Source organism: Terrapene carolina, unplaced genomic scaffold (genome assembly GCF_002925995.2).
Source record: "Terrapene carolina triunguis isolate 2854851 unplaced genomic scaffold, T_m_triunguis-2.0 Scaffold88, whole genome shotgun sequence".
Classification (NCBI taxonomy): domain Eukaryota; kingdom Metazoa; phylum Chordata; order Testudines; family Emydidae; genus Terrapene; species Terrapene triunguis.
The window spans coordinates 18,371,329-18,388,694 of NW_020664439.1; the positions used below are offsets into that span (position 1 = coordinate 18,371,329).

The following is a 17,366-nucleotide window of genomic DNA, read 5'->3' on the forward strand; positions in this document are numbered from 1 at the left end:
GGGGAAGGGGCAGGGACAGGACCCTGTGGAGTGTCCTCTTTTTTTAATGTTTAGATATGGTAACCCTATATAATATAGGAGAAGGATGAAGAAAAAAAGAATGAAAATGGGGAGGGGGGGAGATAAGAGAGAATGGTCTTTTTCTTGTCTGGGTCCCAATGAGGGGCCCCAAAAATGAAGCTGAGCACAGGGCACCACTAACTTTAAATCCGCCACTGCCCCTCGCCCTTCCCACAGCATCAGCGCAAGCTACAGGCAGCCGCCAGCAGGAGCCCTGTTTCCGTGGCGGGGGCGGCCGAGAGGGGCCCTGAGCTTTCCGCAGAGCCTGCGGCTGGTCCCCGACCTCTGCTCCCGGAGGGTGGGGCTAGGGGTCGGGTCCCCCGGGCCTCCCACTTGCCCCCGCCCTGCTGGCTGGGCCGGGCGGGTGGCGCCGCTCCCGACACTAGGTGGCGCTGCAGCCCCGCTCTCCCGGCTCCGAGGAGCCAGAGCGATTCCTCCGCAGCGTCTCCGCCCCCCGCCATGGCCGACGTGGAGGACGGCGACGAGCCGGGCGCCCCCCACTCTCACCCGGGCTCCTCGGGCACCAAGGCGGGCGCTGCCGACAAGATGTTCTCGCTGAAGAAGTGGAACGCGGTGGCCATGTGGAGCTGGGACGTGGAGTGCGACACCTGCGCCATCTGCCGGGTACAGGTCATGGGTAAGCGCCGGCGGGCCGCGGCCTTCCCCCGCCCTGGGCGGAGCTCCGCACCCCCTCACTGTCCCTCCCCATACCGCGGCCAGAGCCCCACATCCTGGGGGGAGGGGCCTGTATCGCCTCACTCCCCCCGGCGGGGAGAGCCCGGGGCCCTGGGAGGCCCTATATCTCCTCACTGCTGTCCCCCGCGGCCAGAGCCCCACATCCTGGGGGCCTGAATCTCCTCACTGCCTGCCTCCCTCCACAGGCAAAACCAGGGTTTCTGTTGGAGCTTGTACATACTGGGTTCCTTCTTTCCCACACGGACCTGTTCGCTGGGATGATACCAAGCCATTTATGTAGTGCCTAATGCCCTACCTCTGTATTTGTACCACGTCCTAGCAGTAATTGCACAAAGGATCCTGTGCTGGTACCAATGGGTGACATAGTTCTATGTGTGTTTGTACCAGAAATAAATAATCAGAGGCTTCACTTAATTAATCAGCTTTATCCTGTAATATTCATACAGTTCTTTATTTCCTTGAAATAAACTCTAGTTGGTTGACTAGCTCTCATGTAATGAGGGGACACGGAATAAACCAGCCTCTGTAGGTTACCATGTGGTGACTGACCATAGCCTATGGTGCCATAGACGTGGTGGTGGGTCCTAATAGGTGATCCTCCTTAACTAGCCAAACAGAAGCTTCATGGCTTAAATTGGATCACTTACTGGAATCCTTCATCTCTGTGCAGCTACTTCACCATGCTGAAACGTTGTCTGTGGTCTGCTCTTCTCTTGCTACATTTCACCAGGAAATGGTTGCTCTTCAAGGGTAATGTCTAGTGTATTCTTTGTGTTATCTGTTAATTATGTCTTGCAAACCACTCTTGCATAAATGAAAGGTCGCATTATTGCATTAGCTAAAAATCATTATCACTATATTTGTACAAATTTCCCCAACTGATTACAAATATTAACACTTATCCAAAAAAAGGTTCTTATACCCACTTGTCAGATGTTATCTGAGTATCTCCTTCCCAGTAATATTGCTGCAGCTGTACTTTGGCTGAAAACAATGTTTAAAAGTAGCTTAAATTGGACCGATTAAGACATTGACAGCATAGCAATTACATATAATTATGATGACCTAAATACATTAAAAAGTGTGAATTTTTATTGCTGTTTGAGATTGGATAGCTCAGGGAGTTAATAATTGGAGACACACAGAGCCTTTTCATCTCTAGGTCACGGTACAAATGCAGCTTGGGTAAGGAGTAATCCAAGTTACCATTTTATGTCTAGTCAGTGTTCTGCATGATACAAATATGGTTTCTGTCCAATTCCCAGGAGGTGGGTATTCAAATTACAAAAACCACTACAGTTGGCACACATTGGCAGTTTCAGTAGAATGGCCAAGGACAGAATGAATAGGGAAACTGAACTGTCTTTTGTGTTGTAGAGACAGAATCTCCAGAAAATAAAGAAGATACTTAACACTTTTATATAGTGCTTTTCATCTATGAATTTCAAAGTGTTTTACAAAAATGGATAAGAAACCCCTTTTATGGGAAACTGAGGTTAAGTGACTTGCCCAAAATCATTCTTCCACTGTTGTTCTGGGGAGCAAAAGATTGAGAATCCAATCTGAGTGCCCACCAGTGGTGAGCTGGAGCTGGTTCACAGCGGTTCGCGTGAACTGGTTGTTAAATTTAGAAGCTGGTTTAGAACCGGTTGTTAAAGGGGTGGGCAAACTATGTGGCCCGCAGGACTGTCCTGTCCAGCCCACCTGAGCTCCCGGCTGGGGAGGCTCCCCCGGCCCCTCCCCCGCCTTCCCCCCTCTCGCGGAGCCTCAGCGTGCCGCGCCGCCGGCACCAGCGCTCTGGACCGCTCCTGGGCAGCTCTGCAGCTCCTGCCTCTTTGAGCGGCATGGTAAGGGGGTGGGGCTGTGAGCTCCAGCGGGCCACGCGGCATCGATACACGCTGCCCTGAGCAGCATGGTAAGGGGGCCGGGCCGGGGCTGGGAGGAGGGGTTGGATAAGGGGCTGGGAGAGGTTGGAGGGGGCGGAGGTTCTGGGGGGGCGGTCAGGGGGATGGGGAATGGGGGGGGGTAGGCGTGGGAGTTCCAGGGGTCTGTCGGGGTGGTGGTGGATGGGGTCAGGGCAGTCAGGGGACAGGGAGTGGGGCGAGTTGGGTAGGGGGTGGGGTCCTGGGGGGCAGTTAGGGGTGGAGGGGTCTCGGGAGGGGGTGGTCAGGGGACTAGGAGCGGGGGGGGTTGATGGGTTGCGGGTTCTGAGGGGGACAGTTGGGGGTAGGACGTGGGTGGGGATCGGATGGGAGGGGGACAACAGGCTGTTTGGGAGGCACGTGGGGCTTGTACTTACCGGGCGGTTCCCTGGCAGGTCCTTCACTCACTCCGGGTCTTTGGCGGCACTGAAGGACCTGCCGCTGAAGTGCTGCTGAAAACCCGGAGCAAGTGAAGACCCCCCCGCGGCTGAAGATCCGGTAGGGAACCGGTTATTAGGATTTTGGGAGCTCATCACTGGTGCCTACCATGGCAATATCGGACATAACTAGCCCAGCCATTTCTCATATATTTTTGTTTGTGTCTAGAACAGTCTTTTGAGCTGGGAGAATTTATGAGCATACTAGAGGAAGAAAGACTTTAGAGCAGAATGAAGTAGTAGCCCCAACCCCCAGCCCTGATCCCTCTCCCGCCCTCCAAACCCCTCAGTCCCAGCCCTCTTGCACCCCCAAACCCTCAGCCCCACCCCAGAACCCGCACTCCCAGCTGAAGCCTTCACCCCCTTCCGCACCCCAACCCCTAATTTTGTGAGCATTCATGGCCCGCCATACAATTTCCATACCCAGATGTTGCCCTGTGTTATTGTGTCCTTCCCCTGCCTGTTTGTTGTATTTCCTGTCTTAGGCAGGAAATAATAAAAGAATAAATAAATGAGTGAAACTCCTGATTGTCTACTAAAGGAAGAGCTGCTCTCCTCTGTCTCATTTGGGGAAACATTGCTGCCTCAGCATTCCCATTCTCTTTGCTGTTTGATGACTGACTAGGTGAGGAATCTGAAGCGGGAGCAGCAGTAAGCGCTTACATAGTGTGGAGCAGCAGCTGATGTACTACTCCAACTGGGACTCCCATACCCTTATTCCTTTCTGTCCCCTACAAGATTAGACACCATTTAAAAAATATGTATTATATGTCCTCATTGGTCTCTTTACTTACATTGCACAACTAATAAATGATCTAAAAATATAGGGTGTGGGTGTGTGTTTTATATTCTGGTGAAGTTTAAGGTACTCATCAAGTAAAATTGCTGTGTAAAAATGGTGGTGTGGGGCAGGGTTTGATGGGAGGCTGAAAAACAATAGAATTGTGAATGATTTCCTTAAAAGGAGATGCTGACATCTGAAAAACAAATTCCTGAAGTTGGGGATTGCGTGTGAGTGCTCTTATTTAATTTTTAATCTGCTTGAGTGGATTTGGCAGAAGTCTCCCAGTGGTCACATATACAAAAAGGAGATTTTTTTTTGCAGCAGAGCTTGTGAAAATGTCCAAACAAAATGGAGGGTGTGAAGAGCTTGTCTTACAGTTTCCAGTTCTTTTTACCTCCTGAAAAGAAATATTTTTCTTTTGGTATGCATAGTGCTTGTATTTTAATTTCCTTTTTATCTAATAAATACAGTTGAACTAGATGGCAGAATTCGAGCTTTTACCTTTATAAATATGTTCCGTGGTTTATATTTCCATTAGAAAAGCCAGTTTTAAGAATTGTATTCTGAGCATCAAATTGAGTTTTGTTCATGTTTACTTTTAGATGCCTGTCTTAGATGTCAAGCTGAAAACAAACAAGAAGATTGTGTTGGTATGTAGTGATTTCATTCTCATGTTTTTCAGCAAAGGCTTTTTCTCAGTGGGGTGCTTTTTTAAGTTTGAAGATAATACTAATTTTATTAATGCGCAAAAATAAACTGTACAGCAATACTCATGTAAAAAGACACACTGTCATAGAAAAGTACTTGACTGAGCAAATCTGCAACTAGTCATTTATATATGTGTTTGTGACTGGGAAGAACTAGTTATATAATTCAGGACAGACTACTGTAGACATTTGAGTTAGATAGGAAATACCTACTATCTCTTCCTTTAAGATAGATGCTAGAAGATATAACAGAAGAACTTCACTGAAACATGCAAGTGTGGAATAAAATTTTGTCTAGGTTATGAAGACATGGAATATATTTGATCGTCTTTTCCTCATCTAAGATTTTTGAGGTTTCAAAGATGTTATTTGTTATCGTTTTGTTAATCTGCTTTTCAGTTGGAAAAGTGTAGCCCTAAGCATTATATCAGATTTTTTATGTGATATGTAGACATTCAAACATTTTTTTAACTTGGAAGTATTATAAATAGTATAGTTATACTACTCTGTTAATTGAACTTGTAAAATCAATTATGGACATTTCCACCTCTTTGCTGTTTCCTTTATAAAACATATAAGCTCAGTTAATTCAATAGTATTATTTTAGTTGATCATCTAATTGTCTATAAAAGAAATTACCACTTCCACATTCCATGGTTGTCCTGTTAGGTCTCCCATTTAAAGACAGATATGAAAGAGAAAAAATACAAAACTTACAACAGTCCTGTGAATAGTGCCCTTGTCTACAATCACTGCTAATGAAAACTAGAAAAAAAAAAAGCAACTAGTACAATGCAGAATTAGTCCAGTTTGGTATATTTAAATGATTATGGCCTTTGAACAACCTCTGATGTAGCTGAGAGCCCATTTTAAATGCGTATGTACTAGTATCCTATATTATTTTATTTATCATGTATCGTAACTTTGAACTTTAAAAATTCAAATAAAATGTTAATTAGAATTTGTTCATATGCCCTTAAACCTTTTGCACATGATGGAAAATCAACACTGAAACAATACACTAACTATACCTAATTAATGAATCAGTAAAAAGTAAGATAGAATTTAGCCAGGCTGTGGAAGTTTCCAAACCACTCACAGGCTTCCCATGTCCCTCAGTAATGTTCATAGTATTATGTATTATTTATATAGTGCACAGCACCGTGCTAAGCATTCTACAGATGTGTAAGAATATGAAAGTATGTGTATATGTCTCTTGAATTAGAAATAAATGGGTAGACATGTTTTTAGTGGCTAGTGTGTGAGACATAACCCTGTAGAACACAATATTCTATTTATGGAAAATACTATCAAACCATTAACACGTATCTAATCTAAATCATTATAATGTATTATTGCCCCAAATATCTTATAACCCTCTATTTGCTGTAAAAATCTGAGTTATATTGTTAGTACTCTTTATTGTGAATGTAGTTTGTATGTCTATATTAAACAGTGTAACTGGAACATATCAAATATTTTTCTTTTCTTTCAGTTGTCTGGGGAGAATGTAATCATTCCTTCCACAATTGCTGCATGTCCCTATGGGTGAAACAGAACAATCGCTGTCCTCTCTGTCAACAGGACTGGGTGGTCCAGAGAATAGGCAAATGAAAACATTGGCAGTTTTTCTGTTGAACTTGTTTGAAGCAATATTGCCTGATGCCATATATCCATATGAAAGGGAGGAACACTCGTGATTCATTCAATTTATATCTGTTAAAAGAATACTATGGTTTTGTTGTGCTTGAACATGCTCCAATGTGTTGGTGTGCCATTTTCTCTGATTTTATTTCAACATCCTTCCACAGCTAAGGACCATAGGCACACTACCTTAGAGTCTGTCTCTCTCTGTCAGTGTTCTGGTGTAAATTGTATCAACTGCTTAGAAATGCTGTGGTGCCGAAAATACACAATTACAATCTACCTTATGTTTTTGGTAAGGAAATGTAAGAAACCAGTCCATTCAAAAAGAAGGCCTTGTTTATGTCTGATATGCTGTATAATTGATTGAAAAAAAGAAATTCTTGCCATTCAAATAATACTGCATCCACACCAAACCACCATAAATAATTTTGCCTGATAGTGATTTTTTTGACTAAAATAAATAGTGTGTGAAACATTTTTATTGTTGTTTTTTTCCCTCCCTTCCTCTCCCCCTCCTCCCCCCCGGTCCTCATTATGGTAGAAACCTCTTATTTAGGTTTTAGTACAGGCTTGTTTTTGTGATGGCTTAAGAAATCTGACCCTATAGTTAATTGGATATTAATAGCCTTTTCTTTTATAATGATATATACATGGTTTCTCCAACATACAATTTTAAACTTTTACTATGTTAGGATTTTTATTGTAATTTCTAGTAAAAGCAATGGGGGATATCTTTAATCCAGCATTGGGCCATTTTAATAACCATATTTGAAATTAATTCACTGGCGATGGGAAAATATTGGTTAGGAACTAGCTGATCATGGATGTATTTTAGATAAATTGAGAACCATATCTATAAATTGTTTCAAAAATATAATTGACAAAATAGATGTTATGAAGAAAGTATATGCTAATTAAACGTAGCAAGACTCTAATGCAGCACATTGTTTCATCTTGTCAGTATAGGTAGTCTATTTGGGAATATGTTTTGTATCCATTTGTCTATTTCATCAGATTGGTAGACTTATATTTTCATGTAATAACAATTGTTGTTTTGCCTTTTGTAATGGGAAGGCTTCATTTGGTTATTTTTCTGTACGGACAACCCTGTTTTAATTTCTGTTTTTCTTACTTATATTTAACTGCTTGTCCTTAATTCTTTTAGTTGTCTTTGCCCTATAATGCCTACAGGAAACACATGGCCTATGAACAAGATTTGAGTGAGTTTTAAATATATGACAAGTTTGAAAAGTCTGTGTTCTGTTAAGATCATTCTAAACTAGATTTGATAAGCTGATCAGTTGACCAGTCAAATAACATCAATTGACCCTGGCCTATTTGAATGCCCTCATATAGGTGGTGGCCTACCTTTTTGATCCATCATGCTGCTTGTCTGTTAGCAAGCATACCTATGTCTTGATCACTCACTTCACTGTGTGCTAATGCCACCTGCTGGGGGAAAAGGTGAACTCACTGAAAGTTGAACATCTTGATTGGCTGGAATCTACTAGAACAGACATTGTATACCTTTGTATACCAGGCCATAAATGTACATGGCAATTTACAAAGCACATTACAAAAGTTAAGATGCAGTCCTTGCCTGGAAGAGTTTACAATCTATACCGATTAGACCAGGGGTAGGCAACCTATGGCACATGCGCCAAAGGCGGCACGTGAGCTGATTTTCAGTGGCACTCACACTGCCCCTGTCCTGGCCACCGGTCCGGGGGGCTCTGCATTTTAATTTAATTTTAAAAGAAGCTTCTTAAACATTTTTAAAACCTTAGTTACTTTACATACAACAATAGTTTAGTTATATATTATAGACTTATAGAAAGATACCTTCTAAAAACATTAAAATGTATTACTGGCACGCGAAACCTTAAATTAGAGTGAATAAATGAAGACTCGGCACACCACTTCTGAAAGGTTGCTGACCCCGGACTAGACAAACATACAGAAATTAAGTCAGGCAGGAGAGCAGGGTTCATGATCATTAAATCTCCCCCAACACAAAGAGAGAAGGTGCACAACCTCTTCCTTACTGAATAAAAGTATCACAGCTATTAAACCCCATTCTAATACCTCTCCCACCCTCAACAAAGAAAATAACCCACTTTAAATGCTTATGTAGACGCCCACTCTTCCCCTCTCAACAAAAATCCCCTTCATAGCCGCCCCCCATATATGCGCATAAATTCCCAGTCAATCCTTGATGATAAATTCTTAGCACTTGTAGTGCTTTTTCATTTTCAAAGCCATTTACAAACAGCTAAGGACAATATTCAGCAAAGTGCAGGGCCGGGGAAAATGAGAGTGCTCAGTATCTCATGTGATTAGTTCCTAGTTAAAGAGTTCTCTTTCTTTAGAGGAGGTTTTCCAAAGTGAAGAACTTTAGACCTGGCCTACTCTTAAAATTTAGATCGACGTAACTACAGTGGTCAGGAGTATGAAAAATCCACACCCCGGGCATCCTACCTATGCTGACCTAACCCCCCAAGGCAGACCCAGCTAGGTGGATAGAAGCATGCTTCCATCACCCTAGCTGCCATAAGGTGGGGACAGGGTGTTCCTACAGCAATGGGAAAAACCCCTTCCCTCACTGCTGGCTGCATCTACAATTGGGTGATGCTAGCATAACTACGGCACTGTATCTCTGCTGCTAGAGTCCCTGTAGCATAGACGTGGTCTTAATCTCCTGCATTAGTTATGGCCCACCCGGTAAGGTTCCACATTATTGCTTTAATCTTTTTAAAAGAAACTGCAAAGATAAGTTCTAACTTTCATGTCAGAGATTTATGGAGCTGTGCAGTGATTTGCTGTGCAGCGCACACTTCAATCAAACCTCTTTTCCAAACTTGCTCTCTCTCAAAAAGGGGAAAAAACTGAATCATTAAACACAAAAACCACCAACTGCCACCCAGAACTAGATGGCTTCACTTTTAGAGCCACATGCTGAAGTGGGTCAATGCAACATTTCGCCTGGCCTTGTCTCTTCTTTATAGCTAAGCACCTCAGGCACTTGTGAACTTAACTAGAACAAGTGGCAAAGGTCTTGCTTTTGTGACTGTGGGGCTTGGTGGAAAGGCAAATCCTGTTGTCCTGAAGTCAGGGTGTAACTTTGCTGCTGTCTTAGCTATATGCCTGCGTTTGGGAAAGCTTTTAGAACACAGTTTTCTGTACATTTCTTCACTGGAACATTGGTCTTTTTCCCACTCTAGTGAGCGTCTGTAGAAAAGAGTAAAAGGAAATAGGATTACCCATTAATTAAAACTGGTCCTCAGCTAGCAGCAGTGTGCAACATGCAGAAAAAGAATGACAGTGGCCAACAGGAGGGAGGAGAGGAAAATGGACAGAGCAAATAATACCACACAATGGCATCTCTGTGTAGGTAAGGGAATTTCCAGTGGGTTCTCATTAATGTTATGGCTGGGAGGGCTTGTTAATGTACAGTAACTCCTCACTTAACGTTGTTGTTATGTTCCTGAAAAATGCGACTTTAAGCAAAACGATGTTAAGCGAATCCAATTTTCCAATAAGAATTAATGTAAATGGGTGGGGGGTTATGCTCCTGGGAAATTTTTTTCACCGTACAGAAGACTATATATATATATATATATATATATATGCAGTATACGTTTTAAACAATTTAATACTGTACACAGCAATGATGATTGTGAAGCTTGGTTGAGGTGGTGAAGTCAGAGGGTGGGATATTTCCCAGGGAATGCCTTACTGCTAAGTGATGAAATAGCTACGCCCTCAAGGGTTAACACATTGTTGTTAATGTAGCCTTACACTCTACAAGGCAGCACAAATGGAGGGAGGGGAGACAGCATTGCAGACAGAGACACACATCCTGTGTGTGTAGAGAGAGAGAGAGATGCACATTGCCCCTTTAAGTACTCTGACCCCACGCTAAGTACATTGCCTTTTTAAATAGATCCTCAAGTTGAGACAGCAGCTGCTGCAAGCAAGCTCCGTCCGTCCTGAGCCCTGTCGTGTCCCCCCCCCACCCCGCTCTATGGAGATGGGGTAAGCAGGGGGCAGGAGCAGGGGGGAGTGGGACACCCTGACATTAGCCCACTTCTTCCCCCCTCCTCCCCGCACAGCAAGCAGGAGGCTCCCGGGAGCAGGTCCAAGGCAGAGGGCAGGAGCAGCACATGGCAATGGGGGCGAGGGACAGCTGAACTGCCGGCAATTGATAGCCTGCTGGATGGCTGCCGCACAGGGAACTTAGGGGAGCTGAGCAGGGGCTACCGGTCCACCCTGGTTCCAGGCCCCCACCAGCTAGCTCCAATGGGCTGCTCTTTCTGCAAGCAGTGGACAAAGCAGGTGGCTGCCAAACAACATTATAAGGGAGCATTGCGCAACATTAAACGAGCATGTTCCCTATCTGATCTTCAACGTAACAAGGAAACAACATTAACCAGGATGACTTTAAGTGAGGAGTTACTGTATCTCTTTACTTGAGTGGAAAATTTTATATACTAAGGGGAAAAGGCATTTGTATTACAGGATAATAACTCAGTAAAATAAACACTCTTTGTTAGGGGAGTCCCAAGAATTTTTTCTTTTCAGATTTTTAATGGATTTAATATTTCCAGTTTATGAATAGTATCTTTGAAGATTGACAGTTTAAGTGTTTTTCTTGATGAAATAACTTCATCAGTCTTTTATTTCATCAGTCTCATCTCATAGAAAAGACTGCTTGTATTGAGGATGCAAAATTACAAATTTAAGCACAAATAACCTTGAAGATTTGATCACTTTATATAATTACTCACCAGAAAACTACATTGCAATCTTAATAATGTTCTGTTAGTCAAGAAGTCAAAAGTTAGAAAATACCAGAATTAATGGTGTTTATGTAACATTAATTTGGCCCCCTTGTGCATATGTATTATGATACATTCTTTAATTACGTGATCGCATACTATTTTTTCCCACAGGACCCTTGCCTCATTCAGGTCACAAGATGGATATTAGGACTTAATGAGCAACTGTTCAAAATTTGGTTTTCTGCTCATTGTTCAATGTATGCCCCTAGGTCTTATTTATTATACACTATTCAAACCCTGCTCCTGAAGATAGAAAAGCCCATGAGGAAATTAATAATTCTGTGGTGCTCATCACTATAGTATCTGAGTGTTTGTTTATTTTCCCAATTCCCTATTCATATTTTACATGCATGAAGATTCAGGTCAAAAGTATCTGTAATTTTGAGTACCCAAATGGAGACACCAGTGACCTGATTTTTCAGAGTCTTTATTGTGCTCCTATATAATCAGTTGCGGCTGTGACTGTTCAGCACTTCTACAAATCAATCCTCATGTGCTTCCGTTGGATACTCCGAAAATGAAGAACCCAGTATTAGTAATCACCTGTGAAAAGGTTTTGGTTTAAGCAACTTGAGTAGCCTCACATAGCAATTCTGTGGCAGAGGCAGAAATAGCGATCCAATTCAAGAAGGCAACATTCAAATACCTTAACCATGAAACCATCCTTTCTTTCCCTTCAATCTCCTGCCTCATTCATTATACACCATCCAACTTCTGCAACAAATTAAGTGGGGTTCCTACACATAACAGCCTCCTTCTCTACAAATCCTTGGTTCACCTTCAGAGCAGTCCATCCTCTCTACTGAATCAGGCAGGGGTCTTGTGGAAAAATTAGTATGTGATCATGTAATTAAAGACTATGTCATAATGCATATGCAGACTGTTGAATTAAGGCAACTTTAATGCTGGTATTTCAAACATTTTCACTGCTTGACTTTGCAACCTTAATAACGTTTTCAATGTAATTTGTGGATTTTAGCCAACGAAAGCTTATGCCCAAATAAATTTGTTAGTCTCTAAGGTGCCACAAGGACTCCTCGTTGTTTTTGCTGATACAGACTAAAACGTCTACTACTCTGAAAAAATGTAATTTTAGTGTCTGGAATGTCCTAGGTTTTTAAAAAAAGCAGCCTGAAAAAACAGAAATGCCATTATGTGACATTATATTGACACACACATTTCATCAACAGGGTTGGAACCTTTAGATCCACCACACAGATTTCTGTCAACACTGGTTCTCCACTTGTGAGGTAACTCCCTTCTCTTCATGTGTCAGTATAATAATGCCTGCATCTGTAATTTTCACTCCATGCATCTGAAGAAGTGGTTTTTTTACCCACAAAAACTTATGCCCAAATAAATCTGTTAGTCTTTAAGGTGCCACCAGACTCCTTGTTGTTTTTGTGGATACAGACTAACACGGCTACCCCCTGATACTTGATACCAGTATAACTAGTATCAGTAGTAGAATGTCATCCTCTGGACCAGCACTAGAAAGGGAGATGGGCATTGTATCAGTGGCTTTCATACATATTTACTGACAGCAGAGGGATGGTGAAACTCCGCGATCTTGGATTCCATACTGTTCCCTGGAAGAGTGCGATATAGTGGGCACAAATTCTTCTGCACATTTCCCCTCCTCCTTCTTTCTCCCCACTCCCCCCCCCCCCCCCCCGGCATGATCCCCACTCCCCATCTCCCTGGGCTCATCTGATTTTCCTCCCCATTATCCCCTGAATCCTTTTGGCTGAAATTTTCCAAAAATAAATTCAGCCTGAGGCAAGCACCTGGCATTGAAAACTTCAACCCAACTGGTTGAAGTTTGGCAACTGAAAACAAGGTAGCATGTGGCAGGCAACCTTAAGAAGAGTAATGCTGTCAGCCCTACATGTAGTAATGTACTGAGCAGCCATTCAGTTGTCCTTATAGAATGCCACCTTTCACATATATGCAACTGTAAAATGTTGCCTGAATAAATTAAATGTCTAGAGGGCATTTCATAATTTTGAGGTGTATTGCCTTTCCATTTAGTGGAATCTATTGCAAATTCACTTTTTGTCTGTTATGGATAGACTATAAATGTAGGTCAATGCTAAATCCAGGCATTCTGACACTAGACAGAAGGTTCATAATTTTTGTACAGCAAAAGTTGTCATTCAATTAATATTGCATATATTTAGTGTTTAAAGATTCTGTGGAGAATATAGTAGATATGAAAAAGGTATTAAAATTTTCACTTTCAGCTGCATAAGTTAACATTCAAAATGCTCAAGATTTTTCTATATAATTTACAGAAGATATTTATGAATATTTAAACACATTGAGTTATACTACTGATAATTTAGGAAGAAGAAAGAGAATTGTCCTTAGTTTCTGTAGAGCTATGAAAGCTAGAGTTTCCTCCACAAACAAACAGGCCCCTTCAGTAAAATGCAAATAACCCTACAATGTTAATATGTGGTACATGTTTGTAGTGTCTATATATATATATACACTATATAATATAGTATTTGTGGCAACTCTTTGAAGATTACAATATATGCTAAATTAGTTATGAGGAAACACCTTTCTATTAGAATTTCAAAGTTGCTCATGCATACTATTACTTGTGTGCTTTTTTCCCCCCAATCCTTTGAACTGATTTTATGACATATAAACTTCAACATTTGGGGGGGTGGGGAAGACAGTGTTCATAAATACACACATTCAATGTCATCTTTCTTTTTTACTTTGAACTTACTAGGTTGAGTCCAATAATAAAATTAAGTCTATGTATCATTCAAATTAACATCAAAATATAAATTGACTTGGAGGCTGTCATGAGTTCTACTCAAAACACCTGTGCCTATGTGGAGCCACATTGATTTCCCATGTCCAAAATTAAAGCCTACTTGCCAGAATGAAATATGCTGATGCCACCAAGCTGTGCCCACTCCTGCTCAGTCTCCAAATAAAATGTTTATTAAAGCTAATGTTAAAATTATATAATACACAGGTTGAGAAAAGAGTGTCTGTACATCTGGGTATAGTGCTTAGATTATCCACAAATACAAAGTTTGTTTTTAAAGTCATAAGATACATATAGTGCGTAATCATCAGTAACCCAAATTTAGGTGAGTAAATTTAAGAATACAGTTTAGATATTAGCATCCAAGTATTCGGGTACATCACTCATGAAAAGTTATACAGAGAGTTGGTTGTGGAAAGCACATATATCAGTGAGTGAAGATTGTCCCTCAGTAATTGAGAATTTAGGGTAGGTTGTTCATTTAGAAAATACAATCCATGAGGAAAGTATTTCAGTTACTTTCCCCACTGCGCTTCTCATCCGCACTCCAGCTTATCCCTCCTGGTATTGCCAATGTCCAGACTTGTGTTCTATGTAGATGTCCCTTGACCATCTGATGGCGTCTGACACCATGAGTTGCTGCATCAGCCAAGTGTAGCATTGACTGATTCCGCATTCTCCCAACACTCGCTCGTTAGTGGGGTCCCATATGCCCAAGGCTCCGATGATCAGCACATGTCGGAACTTGGTAACCTTAGCTCTCAAGGTTTCAGCTAGAGGGGCGTATTTCTCCACCTTTCGAGCTCGGGCATCATGGAAGGCCAGGGTCCTGTTGTTGAAGGGCACTGTGACATCCACCATGATGACCTTCTTTCGGTCCTTGGTGATGACGATGTCCGGTTACAATTGGCTGTTGGTTCCGGGGATGACGGAGTTACTCTCCTCCCACCTCCCAAATTAACCAATGCTGTTCCTTACCTCAAACACAAATAAAATCAATTAATGCTACCCCTCAGCATACACACAAAATAAATAAATCAGTGTTGCGTTCTGCAATGAATACATTAATGCTGGACCACTTTTCTTCTCCTACAAAAAAAAAAAATTCTTATTAATACTGGGCATAGACACCCCAGATGCCTTACCAGTAGTAGAACCCAGACCAACCTCCCCAGCAGTGACCACAGTAGTGCAGCTATGTCTCTGCAGTTTTAGGAAGACTGCACTGGTTACACTTGGTACAAGTTTAGAAGATTATCTTCACAATGAGGGTAAGAGAAAGAAAGATTCCTACTCACCAGTGGCAAGTAGAGCACCATAAAAATATGGGTGTTTCCTTGATCTGCTTCTGCCTTGGGACAGAAACATCCTGCCATTAGGCTCTGGCTCAGGTATCTGGTGCAGAAATGGCAATATTTGCATTGGTAAATTTAGGGATAGATTACTGAAACCTGTTATAGGGTCAACATATCCTGGGATTCTTCTTCTGTCATTTAAACAAGTTGTGCTAAGGGGCTAAAGATAGAGTAATTTCATAGCATTTGTCTTTAAGGGATAGCATGGCTCAGGAGGAGTTGCTAATGTGGCCAATTTCAGTGTATCTTGGGCACTCTCCATTCTTTCAGAATGTTTTTTTAGGTTTATTTGCAAGCCACGGGGCCCTGATGCTAGAAGACATACTCTGTCTGGTCGACCTTGGGCTGCAAAAACATTTGTATCCCAGCCAGGCAGGTGACAACCCATGATGGAGGTTTCTTTTTATTATGTGAACGAGATCAATGGTTTAGGTCCATGTGGGCCTGATTTTCAAAACTGCACATGTGCAAATATGTGCCTAATTTGTACTTCCAAAATGCCATGATTCTATATGTAAATTGCGTGGCAAAATACCCAGTTTCCATATGCGGTTGTGGTAATTGCATACCACTTTAGGCATGCAACTTCATGTATGCAGTTCTGAAAAACCCACCTTAATATTTATATTACTGCCAATTAAACCAGTCAAATATACACTGAAGGCAAATTAGTAGAACATCAACCTTTAGTAACAGGAATCACTAAAGGGTCTTCATAATCCATTCCCTTCTCTCCTCAACCTAGGTGTAAGGTAGTAGATATGAATAAGGTCTTTTCCAAAGTTAAGGAGGCAATGGCTCCATCTTCCTTAAAACTAGCTATATTTCTTCATAACATCTCTACGAGATTTTCTGATCAAAAAAGTTTAGGTATTTTTATTAGGAGATATACTTTTTGTCTTAATAGACACATGCTAATTTCCTTCTTCGTTTTATCCATCTTTCATTTTGAACCTTGTCTTTTTGTTGTTCTTTGTTTACAGGATTAAGGAAGTCAGCCTGCTTTCCTACATTAACCACTACGTTCACATTTATTCCTGTATTTTGTGAAACATCATTTGCATATGTCTACATACATTATTGCTATTAGGGTCAAATGGATCCTCTTCCAGACAGGTATCAATGCCTTCTTATTTGTAGTGAGAAGTCCTTGATGCAGCAAAGCTGCCTCTTTTGGATGTTCATTTAATAGAGAAAATCCTTAAGATGGCTAATTGATCTTGCATTTCTGCTTTTTATGTACTTTCTATGACTTAAGCTATTTCCATAATCATTAAAGCAGCTTTTAAGTTGTCACTGGATACAGAACTTCCATATCTTGACTTAAAATAGTGTGTGTGCTTTACACACAGTCAATCTTGTTTGGAAAAATAGGGGATTTATTGGTTCTGTTTTGAAATTAAAGACAAGAAAGATAATGTATACAAACCCAAATATGTGCCTTTATATGTAATGTGACAAAGTTCCTCCTCTATCTTGGTGGGTCCTGTGCTTATTGATGGATTTTCTTGCCTCAGAGATTCACCATGTGGGTTGGGGAACAGCCCAGAGACCTTCCCCTCTGGAAGAACCCACAATCCAGGTCAATTGGGAGGTTTGGGGGGAACCCGGGCCCACCCTCTACTCCGGGTTCCAGCCCAGGGCCCTGTGGACTGCAGCTGTCTATTACTTATTCTCACCACAGGCCTTTCCTCCTGGTGTCTGATAACTCTTGTGCTCCTCAGTCCTCCAGCAGCACACCCTCTCACTCTCAGCTCCTTGCACCTCTTGCTCCCAGCTCCTCACACTTGCACCACAAACTGAAGTGAGCTCCTTTTAAAACCCAGGTGCCCTGATTAGCCTGCCTTAATTGATTCTAGCAGCTTCTTCTTCTTAATTGGCTCCAGGTGTCCTAATTAGCCTGCCTGCCTGCCTGCATGAACTGGTTCTAGCAGGTTCCTGATTACTCTAGTGCAGCCCCTGCTCTGGTCACTCAGGGAACAGAAAACTACTCATCCAGTGACCAGTATATTTGCCCTCTACCAGACTCCTGTACCCCACTGGTCTGGGTCTGTCACATATCCCTCCCCCCTGCTCAACGCCAAGGGGTTGGGCAGCTTGGGATGCCAGACAGTGCACACGTGACAAGC

At 42.0% G+C, this 17,366-nt stretch overlaps 1 protein-coding gene across 2 annotated transcripts; it reads left to right on the forward strand.

Annotated features, from left to right (window-relative positions):
* Nucleotides 1-441: 441 nt before the first annotated feature.
* Nucleotides 442-7,188, forward strand: RNF7 (ring finger protein 7). 2 transcript variants are annotated; one of them, XM_024210999.1, is made up of 3 exons: nt 442-684; nt 4,502-4,549; nt 6,102-6,158. In XM_024210999.1, the coding sequence occupies exons 1-3, from the start codon at nt 520-522 to the stop codon at nt 6,156-6,158; spliced, it is 270 nt and encodes an 89-aa protein (XP_024066767.1). In that variant the 5' UTR covers nt 442-519. The 2 variants fall into 2 exon arrangements, with proteins under 2 accessions (XP_024066767.1, XP_024066760.1); XM_024210992.3 differs by having other exon boundaries at nt 467-697; nt 6,102-7,188.
* Nucleotides 7,189-17,366: the final 10,178 nt, after the last annotated feature.